The sequence below is a fragment of the Serinus canaria genome, chromosome 4 (assembly GCF_022539315.1).
Source record: "Serinus canaria isolate serCan28SL12 chromosome 4, serCan2020, whole genome shotgun sequence".
Taxonomy (NCBI): domain Eukaryota; kingdom Metazoa; phylum Chordata; class Aves; order Passeriformes; family Fringillidae; genus Serinus; species Serinus canaria.
This window is the reverse complement of record NC_066317.1, coordinates 20,133,090-20,151,193: the sequence shown is the minus strand read 5'-3', so window position 1 is coordinate 20,151,193 and position 18,104 is coordinate 20,133,090. Positions and strand designations below refer to the sequence as shown.

General features: G+C 39.5%; 1 protein-coding gene across 1 annotated transcript in view; it reads right to left on the bottom strand.

Moving 5' to 3' along the window:
- Positions 1-18,104, bottom strand: part of GRID2 (glutamate ionotropic receptor delta type subunit 2) — a 282,427-nt gene that overhangs the window by 112,341 nt on the left and 151,982 nt on the right. The window contains exons 8-9 of the mRNA XM_018907012.3: positions 15,928-16,125; positions 8,165-8,477 (exon numbers count right to left, since the gene is read on the bottom strand). Of these exons, the coding sequence (XP_018762557.1) occupies positions 8,165-8,477; positions 15,928-16,125 (511 nt within the window). The remainder of the gene's footprint in view (positions 1-8,164; positions 8,478-15,927; positions 16,126-18,104) is intronic.

Sequence of the window (18,104 nt, the reverse complement as noted above, 5' to 3'; positions counted from 1 at the left end):
ACCCTCATCCTTTCAGGTTTCACAGAGAAAAATGCTATAATGTCATTTATTGATGAAAATCACTAATATGAATGCTTATTTTTCAAAGTGGAATAACCTGGTTTTCACGGCAAATCAGCTATCACCCTGCTTAAGATCACAACTCAGGTTTTTCAGAAGCGAAAAGCGACTTCAAAGGTGACTTTGCAGGATAGTGAGGATTTTCCTCTTTGGAGATATAGAAATAAAAGAAGCCATTGTAAGAATGAGGTACATGCTTATGGCTAAAAATATTCTATTTGCAAGGATATCAGGGCATGAACAATGAGCCCCCCACTCAACAGATTGATTATCACTGCTCCTTCACAGCCTGTTTGCAGATGACTTTCTTTCCTTTTCATCCCTACTTTTACTCTGTCCTAGCGTGGGGGAAGAGAAGGCTTCAGTCAAAACCACCTGTGTTCCTTCAACTCCCTTTTGCCCAGTGAGTGAGGTATCACACATTTTTAACCCAGCCCCAGCTCACTAACTTCAAAAATGCTGAAGGGGTGAAGTCCTACTTTAAGCTAAGAAGTCTCCCTCCACTACTGCCAGTGGAAGGATAAAAATTAAGCAGCAGGAGATTCCTACAACAGAATGCTGCTATAATGAAGGTAATCCCCTTAATTTGCATGCTGGGAAGCTGACTAGATTAAAAAAAATTCAAACAAATTCTCCCCACAGCCCTCATTCTACCATATATGCTGAGGCTTGTCCTTCATCTCAACAACCAGGGAAAGGAACAGGTTAGTTAAAAAAATCATTTGATAGCATTTTTTGTTTCCTTTCTCTATTAATTTTGGTCTACTCCTTTTATAAACATTTTAGTATTACAAGAGGTCTAAGGAAAAAAACCCTCAGCTGCTGAAGAAGGGAGACTTTCTGCCAGCAGCTTGAAAACCTCTGCTACTCCTGTCTTTACAGCTTTCAGGCAATTTTCCTGGCACCTACCCACCAGTTGATGTTGTGAAGTGGCTCTGCATGGGTGGAGGCAGCTATGGCACAGCTGTTGCAGAGGAGGGACTCCTCACAGGGCAGAAAAGCAACAGAAAACTACCGTGGGTTCCCTCTCAAACCCATGTTTCTCTGGAGCCTTGGATGGCCTCAGCTGAAAAAGGCTGATCAGTTTGAGGATGAAACTGCTGGCATCCCAAGCAGAGGGGGAGTACTTTTAACAAAGCTAAAACTCATTTCTCACTTTCTCCCTACCTGTAAGAGCTGAGGTTGTCAATTTAACCATAAACTCCTGTGCAGGAAGATCAAATAGCAGGACAAGCAAGACTTGCCTCTTCAGCTTCTTAACATCTTTGAAGATAAAAAGTGGTTTATGCTGTTCCTCCATGTAACTAACACTCAGTTCCTGACTAAATGCTTCTTGTTTCCTCAGTTAAATGTATATTGTACACAGGTGAACCCTGAACAGCCAAAATTGGTTACCTAAGTCTAAATCTAACTTATTCATTCTTTACCCAGTTACAGCATGTAGTCATATTAGAAATTACAACAACTAAAGAAACTGTTCTGAGTAAAATATTCACCTTAGGCTGTTTTTGAAAGAACACAGAATGATGGACAGATGCCATGACATCCAATTCTACTTTCCTTTTGCCTCACTTGGTCTTGATCAGGGTTTATACTACAGCCAGATAGACATGACCTTCTCACAGTCAATCAGAGCTAGTCCTAGGCAGTTAAGGTAGTTTTTGGGCTTTCACACTGCCATTCATTCTCCATCTCCTCACAGATGGAATATCAGACACAAAATCTCTAAACAGACTGCCTCATGTACCCAGTGCTATTACTCAAGCAACCACGTGCAGAGAAGATGTAGAAATGCATTATTTAAGATGCCTCTGAGAACTGCCTGAATCATAACTTCAGATTAGGGGAAAATCCAAGCATATCCCCTGGTAGCTTCACACCAGGGATATCACACTGCTGCAAACAAATGCCCACACCACTGAACATTTTACTTGGAGCATGGTTACTCCATGGAGCTACAGTTTCAAAAAGAGACAATTAAATAAACCTCTGAAAGGACATAAAGCTACATTCAAAGCTTACAAAAATGTACTTCACACACAACAACAACTCTCAGTACATGCTGTCATTTCCAGTAACCACCTGTGGTTTCCAAATACCTTTGAGACACAGGACACAATTGCCAAAATGTACTCATTTTTGGATGCTGTCAGGAGGGCTGGCCAAACCACTGAGACACGCCAAAGGAGCTTGGGTACCACAGGGCTGCAGTCCCCATTTCAGAGAGGTGACTTTACGAAGGTAAGTACATTTACTGATACACTAGCCCAGATTTAATCCAAATGACATCAGAATTTGGGGGGGGGGGGTCATACTTTAAGGTGGAACTACCATGCCACAAATAAATCTGCTGCTGTATGTAGTTTGTTTCCTAACACGTTTGGTGTCTGACTTTTCATTTTCCCAGCTCAGTGCTGTGCCTTTTAGGCTCAGCAAGTCTGTTCCCCTTGCTACACGAATATGTCAAGACTGGCATTAGCTTGAAAAGCAATTAAAATTGTTAATTCATGAGACTGGCATTTAAGTTTTGCCTTCTATCAGAAGGTATAAAACATGTTTTTATGGAGGAAGATGGGTAACATATCCATTTTAAAACTAAGGGCTGATAGCTAAGGTATTAAATAATGTTTCTGTGGTCAGCCAGCAGATCAGGTGCAGAAACCAAATTAGGAACTAGGTCCCAGTCCTGAAGTCTTTATACTGGATCCTTTTTGTATTTCTAAACATACCCCCCCAATAAATTAGGTTTCACCACTAAATATCACATGTGAAGATATAATCAATTTCTAGCAGAATTTTTCCAGAATGATTCTAGAGTCTTCCCCTGAATATTAAATGTTTGATTATTTTACAGTTAATTAAGAGAAAATGTCACTCAGAAAGGATGTTGCTACAGCATAAAGGTTTCCTGCTGATAGGGATATGCCAAGAGTGAGATAAGCAAGACAGAGTAATTTATTAAGCAACAGCAGACTCCAGGCAGTGCATTTCAGGAGGATTATATCACACCTTGGGTGGTAATACAAGGAAGAAGACTGAGAATTCTGAGCAGCTTTCACCATCTGAGAAGTATTATAATGGCTTTGAAGTGCTGAAGCTTGGAGGCTGGTTTATTGCCCCTATGAAATGTAATTTACACAAGGCAAACAGTAAGATTTGCTCATTTGCCAGGTATTATCAGCATAATTGGCCATTGCTGACACCACTGATGACCAATCAAAACCTCCAGTTGTGACCAGCATTTTAAACCAATATAAGGGGATTAAAAAATGGCCCACCAGTGGTGCTTTAACATCATCCATTTCATAACTTTTCTAGCTTAAGCAAGTGTATTAAGATCTCTGAAGAAAATTATATTTTTGCAGCTACTACTTCAAGCACTCATTATCCTGTGGTCAAATTCTATTTATAAAACTATAATGAATGTTTGTTTTGCTGCAATCACTAAGTAGTGATTAAGTCTTGAATGATTCAGCCATTTAAAAGATATTTTCTATTATAGCCAAAAAAACCAAACAAACCCAAACAAAACAGAGCTTTGCATCTTTACCTGCATAATGTGAAATCCTGCCAGGCCAATCCAATACCTTCTCTTACAGAAAAATTCAAAGCAAAATGAGCAGAGTGCAACAAGATAGACATGTTATGGTCTCTTTCACATCAAATACAAAACATTGTATTTTTCCCTAACTTCATTATTTTTTCAACATTCCATTGAAATCTGTTATAATAAGTTAGCTCATCGCTGAATTATCGAGCAAAATTTGAGAGGGCTGCCCTCAAAACAAAATCCCCAAAAACATTCTTCTGCAAGTCCTTGGTAAAACATTACACAGCATTTTACCTGTCTCAAAAACTAATCTATTATACAAAAAAGGTTGGCAGCAACTCTAGATCTTCAACTCCTGTTTCTTAAATCATTGATTTTCTCCAGTTCTGGTGAGAGCAGAGTGCTCCCTAGAGCATTTTGTAACAAGAGCCCCTAATAGGAAGCTAATAGAAAACCTTCAGGAGATTAAACGAGATTCTCAGCAAGTATAAAAGTCATCAGGCTGTTGCAGCAACTTGATTCAGCTGATGTCAATGAAGATTTGAGTAAAGTGTTTTAGAACCCCCAAATTTCTTCTCTGGGAGTTCATATGGCAGGTTCCCTATACTGGCAAATTCTAATAAGGGCAAAATTTGAGGGAGCAGCAACAATACCGTGGCTAAAGAGAAGCCATGGTATGCTTGTATAGAGTAGCGCAGAAGCTGAGCAAAGTCCACAAAATATATCATTATTCATAAATCACTCAGACTCTCTGAAGCAGAAAGGGACCTTGTCCCTTTCTTGTCCCTTGTCCCAAAGCAGGGCTGCCAAGAGCCAGATTTCTGTCCAGTTGTCAAAAGTGATATTCAAAATAAGCAAAATGAGGAGCTTCAGCCACTTATTTTTCTAGGATGAGCAAAAGGAAAAGAACAAATTCGGAAGCTGTGACACTAAATTTCAACACAACTGCAATCCTCCAGTCTGAATCTATGAATTTGCTTCATCTTTAGATGAATAAACAGCTCAGAGACATCAGATATTGCCTTAACTACTCATGCCTGAATTTTGACTTCAGAGTCAGAAGCATTTGCTTTCAAACCCACAGCAGCATGGCTGAGATCACCTAAAAGTCTCTTAAGTGGTCACAGTTTATTGCAAATTCAGTGGGTATATTTGGTAGGAAACCAAACCTTTTCAGTGCACTGCCTGCTCTTTTTTTTCAATTTTTATAATGAAGGGCTTGACCACAGAATAAAAAACTTCCTTTGCATTTTATACACTTTTATATTAATTGAGTTACATTGCAGCTTTATCCTCATATATCTTAAAAAAAAGTAAACTATTTTGGCTGATCTCAATAATGAATGAACATCAAATAAAAAGGGAAACTTACAATATATCTTCATATTACCAGCCTCAAAATGGTGCCTAGAGCGATCACTGAAATATGGAGGTAAGAAAGTGAAAGCCAAGTTCAAGACCTAAATTTAAGTGATACAAGAAGCAGCCACATTAAGTTTCAGTCTACCTTTAAGGAAGCAACTAAAAAGACTTAAATTTTGTCACTGAGTATGACAGTAATTATAGACCTGCCTTAAAAACCATTGGATTGATCTGTGTTGACTTTTGCCTATTGACAATGACACAGAATTTTTCTTTGGTGTTTCCAAAATTGAAAAAGGCTAAAACTTGGTAATAGCATTTGGAAAAGGCACACAGTGAACTAAAGCTACTTGCTAAAATCTGCCAAGTTTTTAACTATTTCAGAAGGAATGAGCTCTTTGTTTCAATCACAACAGGTTGAGTTTCCTTTAAGAATGAGTTGTATTTTTGCAGCAGTGGGCTCTCTTCAGAGCCATGGCAGGTCTGAAGCCAGTCTGCATGCTTGCAAATTTTTCCTCTGTCCAGAGCAAAGAAAGAAGATGATGCCACAAATCACTTGTTAGCCCCCAAAAAAGAATCCAGAACTATCAAAGCACAAGCAATCTTTGGTTCAAACTGCTTTGTTTCTGTCAGCACAGGGCATAAAAGCATCTTTGGCTCTATGTTTTGATAGCAGAAATGAGTACCTTGTCATGCTTTAAATCACTGCTGAAAGATTTCTTAAGTGAAGGTGACAGTATTTGAAATGCCCCATGCTGCTACACTTAAGATTTGCCAATCAGAATTAATAGCAACAGATTTACTATTCCAAAACAAATAAAAGCTGCAGTTTTTCTGCTGAATGAAGAGCTGATGAAAGAAGACAGAGGCAACATCACCACAATAGCCAGTTACCCTGTCAATGAAAATTATTTTCCTATGTCTGTATTCACAAGGATTAGTAAACAATAATGCTTCAGCTAATACAGTTTTTGTTATATTCAAATTGAAGGTGAAATAGAGGCTGGCATTATAAATGGATCTCTTACTCTTTTGCACTGAATTCCTGAGTTCTTCTGAGTCTTTATGTTTATATCAGTCAGTAAGTGTATTTTGGTATAAATAAGTATAAGCAATAATAAGGAAATGTATTTTGGTATCAATTCTTTCCAATGTGTTTCATTTTTTCTTCTAGATAATTCAGGAGAGTTCTGCTTGTTGTTTGAAGGAGAGCAAAACTATAGATACATGTCTGTTGCTTTCCCTCACTCAGTAGGTGAATGTTTTACTTTATTCCAGTGAATTCTATAGAGTTTTGTTGAAAATCCACATGGTAGAGTGATGAGGTGTCTCTCTCTCGGTAAGCAATTCCTCCCCCCTTCCCAGTTTTGTGAATTTCTTTTTCTGACATTGCACAGCAGTTTTGGTGCCCCCAGATGCTTTGTACCACCAGCAGGTTTTACTGAGTTGCACCTCATGTGCAACACCTCTTACCACAGGGAGTGGATGAGATCTGCTCAAATAAATTCCTTTTCTTTTCCTTCCTTTTTTTTTTTTTTTTTTCCTATTGAATTCTGGTATTGCTGCAACCTGGTCCCCCTTCTTTACATCTAACTTCTTCCTCAATTTCATGCTGAATTTAAAGTTTCTTTCTAAGCCCTGCTTAAGGACTTATTTTCATTGATTGGTCAAAAAAATCCTTTTCTTTTTAAGCTAACTGAGCATCTATGCAAGTGCTCCCTTGTGGACTACTACTCTGGTCCTATAAGTTAGGAAATATCACAAAATACAGACTTCCTTGGATAAACATGAGGCAAAACAACTCAGGGGACAACTGTTCAGACTGAGGTGAGTTAAACCAGTTGTGCCTCCTCAGAACCTTAGCTGGGCAGTCTCCTAGAAAGCTTTTAGGGGCTCCTGTTGGGAGTCCAGCAGGGATGCTCAGGCTGATAAACCCGTGTGGAATGGCTCACATTCATGCAGTAAAGAAACTAATTCTCGAGTTCTAACCTAACAGGAAGACTGATGCAATGAGTCTCATTCCCTAACAGACCAACTGCTCTCTCACAGCTGGATTTGCTAAACACTCCGGGGATATTTTGGACAGAAAGAGAGGGTTTTTTTTTTTGGATAGTGACATTGTTTTAGCTTTTTTTTCCATTCTAGGAGTTTCACGGATACCTTTAGCTTTTATGGATATCATCTGATTGTTTTGAAAAAATATATTGTAATGCTGAATGACGTTGCCGTTTTAACGCAAATACGACACCTTGACCTACAGTGTTCCATCCACATTTAAGTTAAAACACAAAGAACTGTCTGCAAGTTTGGGGCTGTAGTGGCCATGGCTCTTTGTAGAGCAGATGCTCTGTGAAATTAAAACAGGAGTACCTGCAGAGCCAGCAGCGACTGAGGAATAGTTACATGGATAAGCAAGAAGGTGCTCATTCTGTTTTGTTGTTGAGCCTAAACCTCCTTTTGCTCTTATATCAAGGTCTGTTTTTTTATTCCACTTGGCTTTACAACTTCAACTTGTAGACCAGAATTCTAAGCAGCATATTCCCAACCAAGATCTGCAGTCCCGATGTCTTCAGGATGCATGGCTAAAACTCTGCCAGAAGAGGTACATTGTGGAGGACTTGGGAACATAAGCAGAACTGGGGACCCAACTGGTTCCCAATTTCTAGATGGGATTGAGAAAGCAATCTACACCAGATGCTAGATGGGACTGAGAAAGCAATCAGGAAGGCCAGAGACGCCTGAATCTAAACATTAGATAGGAAAATTGAAATAAATCAGAAGAGGGAGGAAAGAATATCAGACACAGTAAGATCGTTTAGCACTGCTGACTAGTCTAAACTTAGTTCAAAATCCAGATCCTGGAATTCTCTGACTGGGTGAGAACGTAGCACTTGTTAATGTTGAATAATTCTCCAGCAACTGATGAATAATATTTTTTTTTTTTTACTCAGAGAAAAATCACTTTTCTGTAATAACAAAATAACAAATCACAAGCTAGCACGTAGTGCTCTGAAATTCTCAGGGTTCCACATAGGGCAGCTAAATATCTAGGAATCTTTTAGCACAAGGCTTTCCAGTGCTCCCAGTTCCTTGTGGGCTGTGGGAGGCAGTCAGGGGAGAGGAAGGTCTCCACAGCAATGGGGAGGATAGGTAGGTTTTCTCTCAGAGGCAGAGCCTCCCTCTGTCTCTTACCTTGCTGCACAAAGGATCCATAGACAAACCACATGGAGTTGTAGAGAGTTGTGGACGTCATGGATCCCATCTGAAGGCGCGGGGGGTTGAGCCAGTTCAAGAGGTAGACCAGGAGCCCCACTAAGAGCACCGTGCCAGCAATGCAGGCCCACAGGGAGAGGTCAAAGGGGGCCAGACAGGCAAACATGTCCACTGTCTTCTCTGCCTTGCGCAGCAGCACGCCCACCGAGTAGTCCATGTAGCGCGTTGTGAAGTCCACCACGTTCTCCCTGTCGGGGGTGATGGTGAGGGCAGAGATCCCGATGTCAGCTCTCTGGGGGGAGGAGGAAAAAACAGCATGGATAAGCAGGAGCTGCAAAAAAACCCCATCTTTGCTCCTCTGTGATCTATAGCAGCTGAGCTTAGAGAGAATCACGTGCCAAGACCGAGGTCTTCAGCATGTGAGCACAGAGAGGTGACTGAGGCTTGAGCAGGGTGGATCAACCATGCGCCTTAGTTTCTGCAAGCAAACCTCACTTGGTAGACTCTGGCACATCAGCTCTCCTTGTTGTTATTTTCCAAGAAATCAAAACACTACAAACACAGGTAATACCTGGAGGAAATCTATGTTTGCTCATAGTTTTTGTCAACCTGGCTTATTAAAGCCATCGCTGCCATTGTGGCAGAAGTCAGATTTCGTGCACAGCAGATCCAATCATAGGAAATTAGTTGCCTGATAGAGCCAAATTTATAAAATATTTTTATGGTTTGATGATTATGAAAAAGGGCTACTACCCTAGGAGCACCTGAAATTCCATAAAACATCAATTTTATCTACGGCATCTAAAGTGCAGAAGGGCAGATTCTGCATGCAGTTCCTTTACGATTAATTCCTCTGTATCCTACTGACAAGCAATTCCTCCAGCAACGCCAATCTGTCTGCAGCGAGCCTGGACTTGCTTTGTACCATTTCCTTTCTTTTTTTTTTTTTGTAATTTAAAGAACACATTTCACATGAGAAGAGGATGAGTAACATCTCTTGATCTAATCATTGTATTTCACAGTATGCATTAGGTCTCCGGGGACACCAGGCACAAGTACAGCAGGTGCTACTGTACTTTTTACAGGTACAATTAGAGCTTCACTGAAAACAAGAAAGGTTATTTAAAGCAGGCATATGAATACCATTTTAAAAAGCCCAAATACTGAGCAATAAGACTGTGAATTCTAGATGTTTTAGTATGACAAAAGAGTACTTAAAATATTTAAACTTGTACTACCTTGATTCAATCCATTTTTGTTCTGCCTAAAGAAGCGTGTGATCTTTTGGAAGGGGGTGAGGAGAGCACAAAAAATTCAAAGTACTAAGTCAAATTTTATTAACTCTCTTGAATTTCTTTCTTCTTGCCCAAAGAAGGCAGAGATTCCTAGTTCCTTAGATATGTGGTTTGAAATATTGAGTGGGAAGGCATGGCAGCTGAAACTGACTAGAACATTTTGTAAATCAACTGGGCTCTTTTAATATAGCGTGCAAAGCACTCTGCAGCCCATGGCACAAACACACTCCTAATCACAGTGCTCTTAAGACTTCAGTTTAAATGATGTTACTTTATATTGATTGTTCACTGGCTTGAGAAAGTGGCAGAGCCTAGCTGCAAGCCTGATGATTTGGACAAAAAAAGGGGTTTGAAAATATTGATTTTTTTAAAAGCTATGAATTAGAGTTTCAGCTTCAATCTGTGTGTTAAGTTCTCTGGTGTCATGAGTAAAGCTGTGCTGATGAGCACAGCTGAAAGCACGGCTTCATGAATCCACTTCAGGTTCCTTCCTAACATTTTTGTGAGAGTGATGATTCAACTGCCCTTTGCCCATGGGCACAGCAAACTCAGTAATTAGAATTATCCATGGAAAGGTGCAGGTTATCTGAGTCTCCCTATCCTCTCACTACAAACCTTCTGCTCAACGAGTGACTCAAGTGATTCACAGCACCTGCTGACAGTCAAGCCCTTGCTCCAATGAGCAAGATGCAAACCAGCCAGCATTTGAATTGTCTTCCCCAACTGTGAACATAAATATGTTTTTAAAAAAATTTACAAATACACAAGTCCAATAGTTGTCAAACAGGAAATTATGATTGCATTTAATGAATAGCATAGATTTGGGCCTTCTCCCCTGAATATGTATCAAAAAGCAAAATAGGAATTTAGGGGTAAGAGAGGACATGTGGGGAAAAAAAAAACTCCTAGACTCAGCTACTGCTTATAAAGTTAGCTGGGTTATTAAGTATCAGTTTTTACTAAAATACTTCCCTTCCATATTAGATCATTGAGTTTCTCATCCAAATTGCAGTCTCTAAGATGCTTAAGGATTCTCTACTGAAAAGCAGCATACACCAGTAAAGATACTTTTACCAAATAATAGTTGACTGTATGACTAATAGAATTATTTTCCACCTTTCTCCCCCTTTTTACAGCAAAACACTTTTTTCCCCATTAAATACATTGAAGAGAATTAAAGAAAAAAATTACACACCATGGTATCTATGGAAATACTACTTCCAATCTGCATCTCTGGGAAGCAGTCCCTCCACATTCCCCAGAATTATGGTTCCACTCCACTTATCAACCAATTATGACAGTGGAACAACAACAAGCTAAAGTTTTGTGAAATGCTGCATCTCCTTTGTTCTACTGCAGCAACAATGTGATATAATTATGCCTTGCTACTTTATATGCTACATATATAATTAAGGCTTCTAGGTGACCTAATTGCAGCCTTCCAGTACCTGAAGGTGAGCCTACAGGAAAGACGGAGAGAGACCTTTTACAATGGCCTGGAGTCACAGGAAGGGGGGAAACGTCTTCAAACTGAAAGGGAGTAGGTTTAGATTAGGTATTAGAAAGAAACTCTTTACTGTGAAGGTGGTGAGACACTGAAACAGGTTGCCCAGAGAAGCTGTGGATGCCTCATCCCTGGAAGTGTTCAAGGAAGGGCTCTGAGCAGCCTAATCTAGTGAAAGATGTCCTGCCCATGGCACTGGGGCTGGAACAAGATGATCTTTAAGCCATTCTGGGATTCTATATGTCTTTATTTCTTGGGAGGCAGTAAAATGAGAAACAGAAAGGAGAGAGGTAAATCCTGACTTCTTTGGCACTCTGGTGTTTAGCTGTTCCAAAAAAAAAAAAAAAAAAGAAAAAAGAAAAAAAGCTACACTGAAATATGTAAACTCATATTCTTTACTCACAAAATTGGATCATAAACACCAGTTTCCCAGAAAACCACACTTTTAGCACAAATCCAAGTTTAAGCTTCACTTGATTTGCTGATAGTGAGCATCCTTGATTACATATAGGTTCTGTCATCTTGTTTCAAAATTGGAAGAGGAAAAAAAATTAAAAGCTTGTCATTAACATGTCAGATTGGATCACAGAAGACAGCAGTTTGAAGCAGTAAAGGTTCTTAGTGCTTTTGAGATAAAGGCAAATGCATGCAATTATGTCAATATTTAGATATAAAGCTGCCAATTTGAATTATAAACATGTATAGCTCTCCACTCACTAAGTTTTTGCAGTGCCAAAATCAAAAAAGCATCATATGTCTTACATGTTTCTCATGAATGAAACTGTGACTCCTGAAACAGATAGAAAAAACAGCAGAGGGCATTATTTTGCTCTGTGACCTGCATAGAAATTTATATTTATCTTCCTTAGCAGCCGTTCTCCTGAGGCCATTGTAGAGCAACATAACCAGAATGAGAAAACCCAAAAGAAATGGCCTAAAGGGTCTGATAGCACTGGTACTGGTGTCACAGAACCAGCTTATCAGCAAAGCCTAGAAATCCCTGAAACGTCCCTAAGCTACTGCTGTAGCAAGCACATCTCATACACACGGAAAGCAATCTTCTTGTGGTTCATCATCAAGAACAGGGGAAAAAAAAAATCATCTATTCTAATCCAGTCCTGTGAGTGCCTTCATTTTTTCCATTTTCAATGTTAAATCAAGTTTCAACAAACGCTAGAAGTGATAAAATCCAGTCCCATGTTATGCAGTTATTAATAGGGACATGCAAAAACCAATCAGAGAGACATTTTTACTCAAGCTAACACACATAGATCCAAATAATTCTTCTTTTACTCAGCTTTTATTTTTTCTTGTCTCACTTGGCCCTTCCTGTATGGTTTCTCCATTCTTATACTACCCCCCCTTAAGAAGGTGCAATAGAAAAAGAGCCTCACAAGAGGCTTCTACTTGATTTGCAGTTTCTCTTAGAAATGATTAAGCATGTATTTTTCCTTTCCTGATGAACCCAAGTGGAATCAGACTGCTTTCCCTAGGCTATTTGCTTCCTCATGGCTCCTCACTGGAAAAAAATGCTCACAATCAAGGTAGCATGACAAGATGTGAATAGCAAGGGTTGATGGATGTGAATATCACCAGAAAGCCCAGAGTCATGCTGGAAAGCCTAGTGTGCTCTCCCAGAAGTGGCATTAGCCACTTCTCCTGCCTGTCACAAAGGCTTATCCCTTGGGCCCTCTGGATAGAGGGCAACAAAAGGGATCACTGTGAGAAGACAGACAATTAACAGTAAGAGAAAGATTTGTGGTGAAGCACTGCTCCCTTGAGATGGTTTTAGCCTCTCCACAGAGGGCTGCTGCTCTCTGAACTAATCCTGTTTGTGAGATGAAGCTCTACAAGATGCAGTGAGAGCCCTGGTCACTTGACAGGAGAGGGACAAGAGCACCACATGCTTCTCTCAAAGACCATTTATTCTCTGAAGACCACTTGGTTCAGGTGTTTAGCAAACAGAAACCTTTGTATAGCAGGGTTACATTGAGAGTATTTTGACTAGAAAAAGTGCATGGACCAATTGTGTCCCTAATAGAAGTCCTGACAATCAAAGGAGTGGAGGCTTGAATTTGTTTCCAAATTCAAATTTACTATCACTTACTGTGTTCTGCTGATTCCAGCTCCTATTTTATCAGCCAACAGAAACCTGGTCTCCAAAGCTGGAGCAGTGGCACCATGTCATGTCTGTGAAGCCAGCTGTTGGCCCAGGGCATGTACTTGGCACAGCTGGGCTCCTGCCCGGCCATCCAACTCCAGCAGGGCTGCTGCAAAGCAGATCAGCCTGGGACTGCTCTCCCTGATACCAGGTCCTGCACCAGAGACTGCTGCATGCTGGAGATGGTCAAAGTAAGCAGTGAATATTGATCTTGAGCACAGAAATCATGTGGTTGCTACAGCAACTGCTATTTCACATGGCACATCTTCTGGAGTGGCCAAAGACAACTTTTTCTCAATGAGATGATCTCTACAACTACCTGGAAGGAGGCTGTAATGAGGTGGGGATTGATCTCCCCAGCAATAAGAAACAGGACAAGAGGAAATGGTCTCAAACTGTGCCAGGAGATGTTAGAAAACCTTCATTCACTGAAAAGGGGGCCAAGCATTGGAACTGGCAGCCCAGAGAAGTGGTTGAGTCACCCTCCCTGGAGGCATTGAAAGGACAAGCAGACGTGGCACTTTGGGACCTGATTTAGTGACTGACTAGGCAGCGCTGGATAGCAGTTGGACTGGATGAGCTCAAAGGTCTTTTCCAAGCTAAATGGCCTGGTATGATTCTGTGCACTCAAAAAGAGAAGGCATCTATTTTCTATTACCCTTGAGTGAGACTTGTCTCTTGCAGAACTCCCTCCTGGCTGACACACTAGCAGGCAAAGAGTACTCCCACTGTTTCTGGAATTCCTCCACTTGTTGGCCAGACTACCATGTACAACTTGGTTGGGAAAACAAGGAAATGCTGTGTCTCAAACAGGTTAGGCCTTTAATTTAAAACTATTCTCTGCTCCTTTACTTCCCCTCATGAAGTTGCCAAGAGGATGGGAATGTGAGTTCTGGGGGCAGAACAGAGCTCACAGTAAATAAGAAAGCAGCCTTTCAAGAACAGCTTGCACTTGGTGAGGGGTAGATAGACACTGGCTGCTCGCCCAGAGGTTCTTTTGCCTTAAGAGGGACAGAGAAAGGGAGAGAAGGACACGGTGAACCTTTACTGCTAATTAATTATGGAAGGGTAAGGAACATGAAAAATTATACATTGCCACAGTATAGGGAAAACCTGGGTTTTGAATTCCAAATTTTTTTCCATTAACCCTTCATACACTGTAGATGTGCAGAAAGATTTCATATCCCTGAAGCCTCATTTACAGCAAAATCATAGCAGGCTGGTAAATCTGTTGCACTTGGATTTACAGATCTGGGTGGTTACCACCTTCAGTGGGCTATTCCTGTGAATCCCTGCCTGCCAAGGGAACAAGAAAACCATATGTGCTTTTCCTTGGAGCCATTTGGGTTATTGGGAGTTCTGCCTTAGCAATCATCCATTGCAAATATATAAAAAACATTTCAGGCCCACTTCCACTTCCAGACCATCTAGAACTAAGATCCTTCCAGTCTGTGTTATGCAGAGAGCAGGGTGTAGCATAATATCAGATTTAAAGGCAGAAAGAAAGGTTAAAAATAAATCACGGGCCACTGTGTTGTTACGTCTCAAAATCAGATGATAGAGTTTTAGTTGTCAAGGTTTAGAAGGTGATGGAAAATCTACTTTTCCAGCTGTGTCCAGCTTACCAATTACGGATACACAATTCCAGCTTCCAGCTTCATAAGGACATAGGGAGATGGCAAAGGAAGCTTATTATTACAGCGTAGGTGTATGAAAGGTAACATGGGTACAGAATGAGTAGCTGGGTTTTTCCATTCCAACATGCTTCCTGCTGCTCAGGAAGGCAGAATAGGTGAAATCTATCAGTAATTTTTAACCCATGGAGGATAATATCTTCTTTTTTTTCTAAAAATATTATTTTCTCTTTCTTTATTGAAACACTTGACTCCTGTATCTCACTACAGTGCTCCTTGCTGTTAGCTGTGCTTATGAACTGAATTCCACCTGCACATTTGGAAAAACACTTCTATAGCCAATGTCTAAGCTATTTACAGGAATATCTACTGCAGTTCTTTAAGGAAGCACAACAAATGCAGAAGTCTATGGCTACCCCCACATGTTAATTAAGAGCAAATAAAATACGTATATTCACAGTACAAATGAGGCACCATTAGAATAAAGTCTGCCTAGTCTTCTCTCTTGCAATGGGAGAAACTCCAAACAGATAAGATGCAAGGAGTGGGCAAAAAGAAAAACATTGCATATGCATTAGGTTCGATTTATTTATAATATTGAACAATTAATGTCAAATTAAGTAGACTAAATGGTTTATTAATTACAGAATAGATAATGTATTACGCTTGATTCATACATCTACATAATGTGTTGTTATTATATATCAATAAAACATTTTCTGTTGATTATATACAACATGTATTCATCACACCAACATTTTTCTAAGTGCTATACATTATTTATGCAATGTATCACTAATTACTGCAACATTAATTTTTCCTCTTTTGAACAGCCTCTTCAACTCATTTGTGTCAGGACTTGCCAAACTAATTAGGGTGCCGTGCATCCCATTATTTGACTAGACTGAGACTTCACTTTGGTAGAAAAAAAGAGAGATTGCCCTGCTTCTTAACCAGTTATTAACAAGTATAACTTCCAGCTTTTTCGGCGCTGTCCAAGGCACACTACCCAAGTGCTGGCAAAGTGTAATAATCAAAGCCTTATCAATTACCTGTAATAAAGGTTACTGCCTGATGCAAACAGAACACAACACCTATTTCTTAACTTTATCAGACATTATTACCTAGTAAATGATTAGTGCCCTTACCTTGAACACCAGTTCTCCTATCAGGCCGTTCCATGACCCGTCCTCCTGGGGACTGCCATACTTGTGATCCGGTGCTACGTAAATCTCGTATTTAAAGCCTAGGTAAGTGGCCAAGGCTTCCAACACATCTATTGAGAAGCCCTGATACTTCTTTGGTTTTCCCAGAACATTTTCAGACACCATGACAAAGGGCTCTTCCTAAACAACAACAACAACAAAAAAAAACAACAAAGGAGGAATCTGTTAATAAAGCAATTATATGTTGTGTTTGGGTGCTGGGGATTTTTTAAACTGAAGAAAGAACTATTAATACATTACTTATACAAAACTTTCCTAAAGTACCTTGTTAGCAGTGCTCCCTACATTCTACAATATGCTATTTTGTTTTGGATTTCTTTCAACGGAGAAATTTTATTTTCTATTATATAGGTCAGAAGGAGATTTTCTGCTGGGACATTTCAACCAAATGCTTTTTAGTAATGCCTGCTGACCATACTTATGGTCAGCAGGACAGACATACAGTCCATGTCTGCCCATAAATATGGAGGAATCTACAGCACTGCCATTTTCCACTAGCTGGGCAAACGCTGTACCTAACGCAGGCACAAATTCATGTTGTAAGGAAAGAAAAACAAGGCTAAACTGAAACATGTGTTGCTCCTTCTACTGTAACCTGAATATTGGCCAATTAAATTTAAATAGTTCTGTCCAAAGAAACTCCATTTGATTAGTTTAGGGACAATCAATTATAGGGCTAAAGGCTGTCTGTGAGAATGATTGGTGAATACTCATCTAAAAGATAAGGATCATAAAGGATATAAATAGATAGCAAAAGCTGATACTGAAAGGTCAGATTTCCAACAACATGCTTTTCTTTTCCAAAGACTTTTAGCAGTTTTCTCTATTTTGTTATTAAATTGCCCCTGCTCTGTTACTCCTCCTGTTGCACAATTAATTTCTAGACATTACCCTGCACTTTTTTTTTTCAAAAAAGATATAAGAAACCAGATCATATTTCTAAAGACAAAAAAATATAATTTGCCATAGATGGATTTCACTTAGGCTTGCTCTTTATTTTTATAAAGAATAAAGCCTAAGTGAAATCTATCTGTGGCAAATATATATTTTCTCTGAAAACATCTAAGTACAGTAAAATATTAAATCATCCCCAAAAGCATTAAGGTGCTGTAACACATACACATTTTTAAATATGCTACATGTTTTTATTCTAATTCATTACACCTTATACACACTACACTGTAGTTTTGTATAAGGTGAACAGAAACATCTATTCTGATGTGCAAAAAGTTAGTTCTGACTTGTCATGGCTTGGCCAAGACAAGCCCATCAAACCACTCCCTCACTACTTTGCTCTGGTCTGCAAAACTGACAAGTAGATAGAAGAAAACAGAATTGATTTTTTGCAGTGTTTGTGGCCCAAACTTTAATTCTACATACAGTGGCATTGGTGTTGGCATTTAAAACATTTATTTATTATTTTACTACTTTTATCTCTAAATTACTTTGAAGCCAGAGTATTTTTCACCATTTTTTTCACCAATCCTATACCTCACTAATATTTTTAGCTCACTGGAATGTCCTTCTATATGAACAGGTGTCACTGAATTGCAGGCAGGATGTTTTTGAAATAAGAAAGCATCTTTTGTAAACGCTTGAGCAAATATTCTCAGGGACAGCCACATGCTGAGGATGCTGCCAAAGAAGAAAGGATGCAACCAGACTGCACTGGCAGGATGTTCTTTTCTGACTCCAGGAAATCACCCAATCCCAAACCAAATGGAAAATGAAACAAACAATCCCACCCTGATCAAAAAAAAAAAGTTAAGGGTGAACTGTCTCAAGTTATTATTTCTAGATGTCAGATAGAAATTCTTTCTTCCATACAATACAAGTCCAGTGAAATTGACTAAAAATGGAGGAGAGAAAGTAAAATGAATTTTTAAAGTAGTTTTCAAGTGCCTAGGTACCAAGAACATTGAAGAAATTGAGACTAGGTTTGTGAAAGCCTCTCTTAAATGAGAGCACAAATGTTAATTCAGGTTCACTGATCACCTGAATGATAAATTCCATAACATAGACTCAAAATTACAGAGAAGAAATGTTTCTGCAACAAATAAAAATGGTAGTTCATCAATCTAAACACACTATGCGCAAAA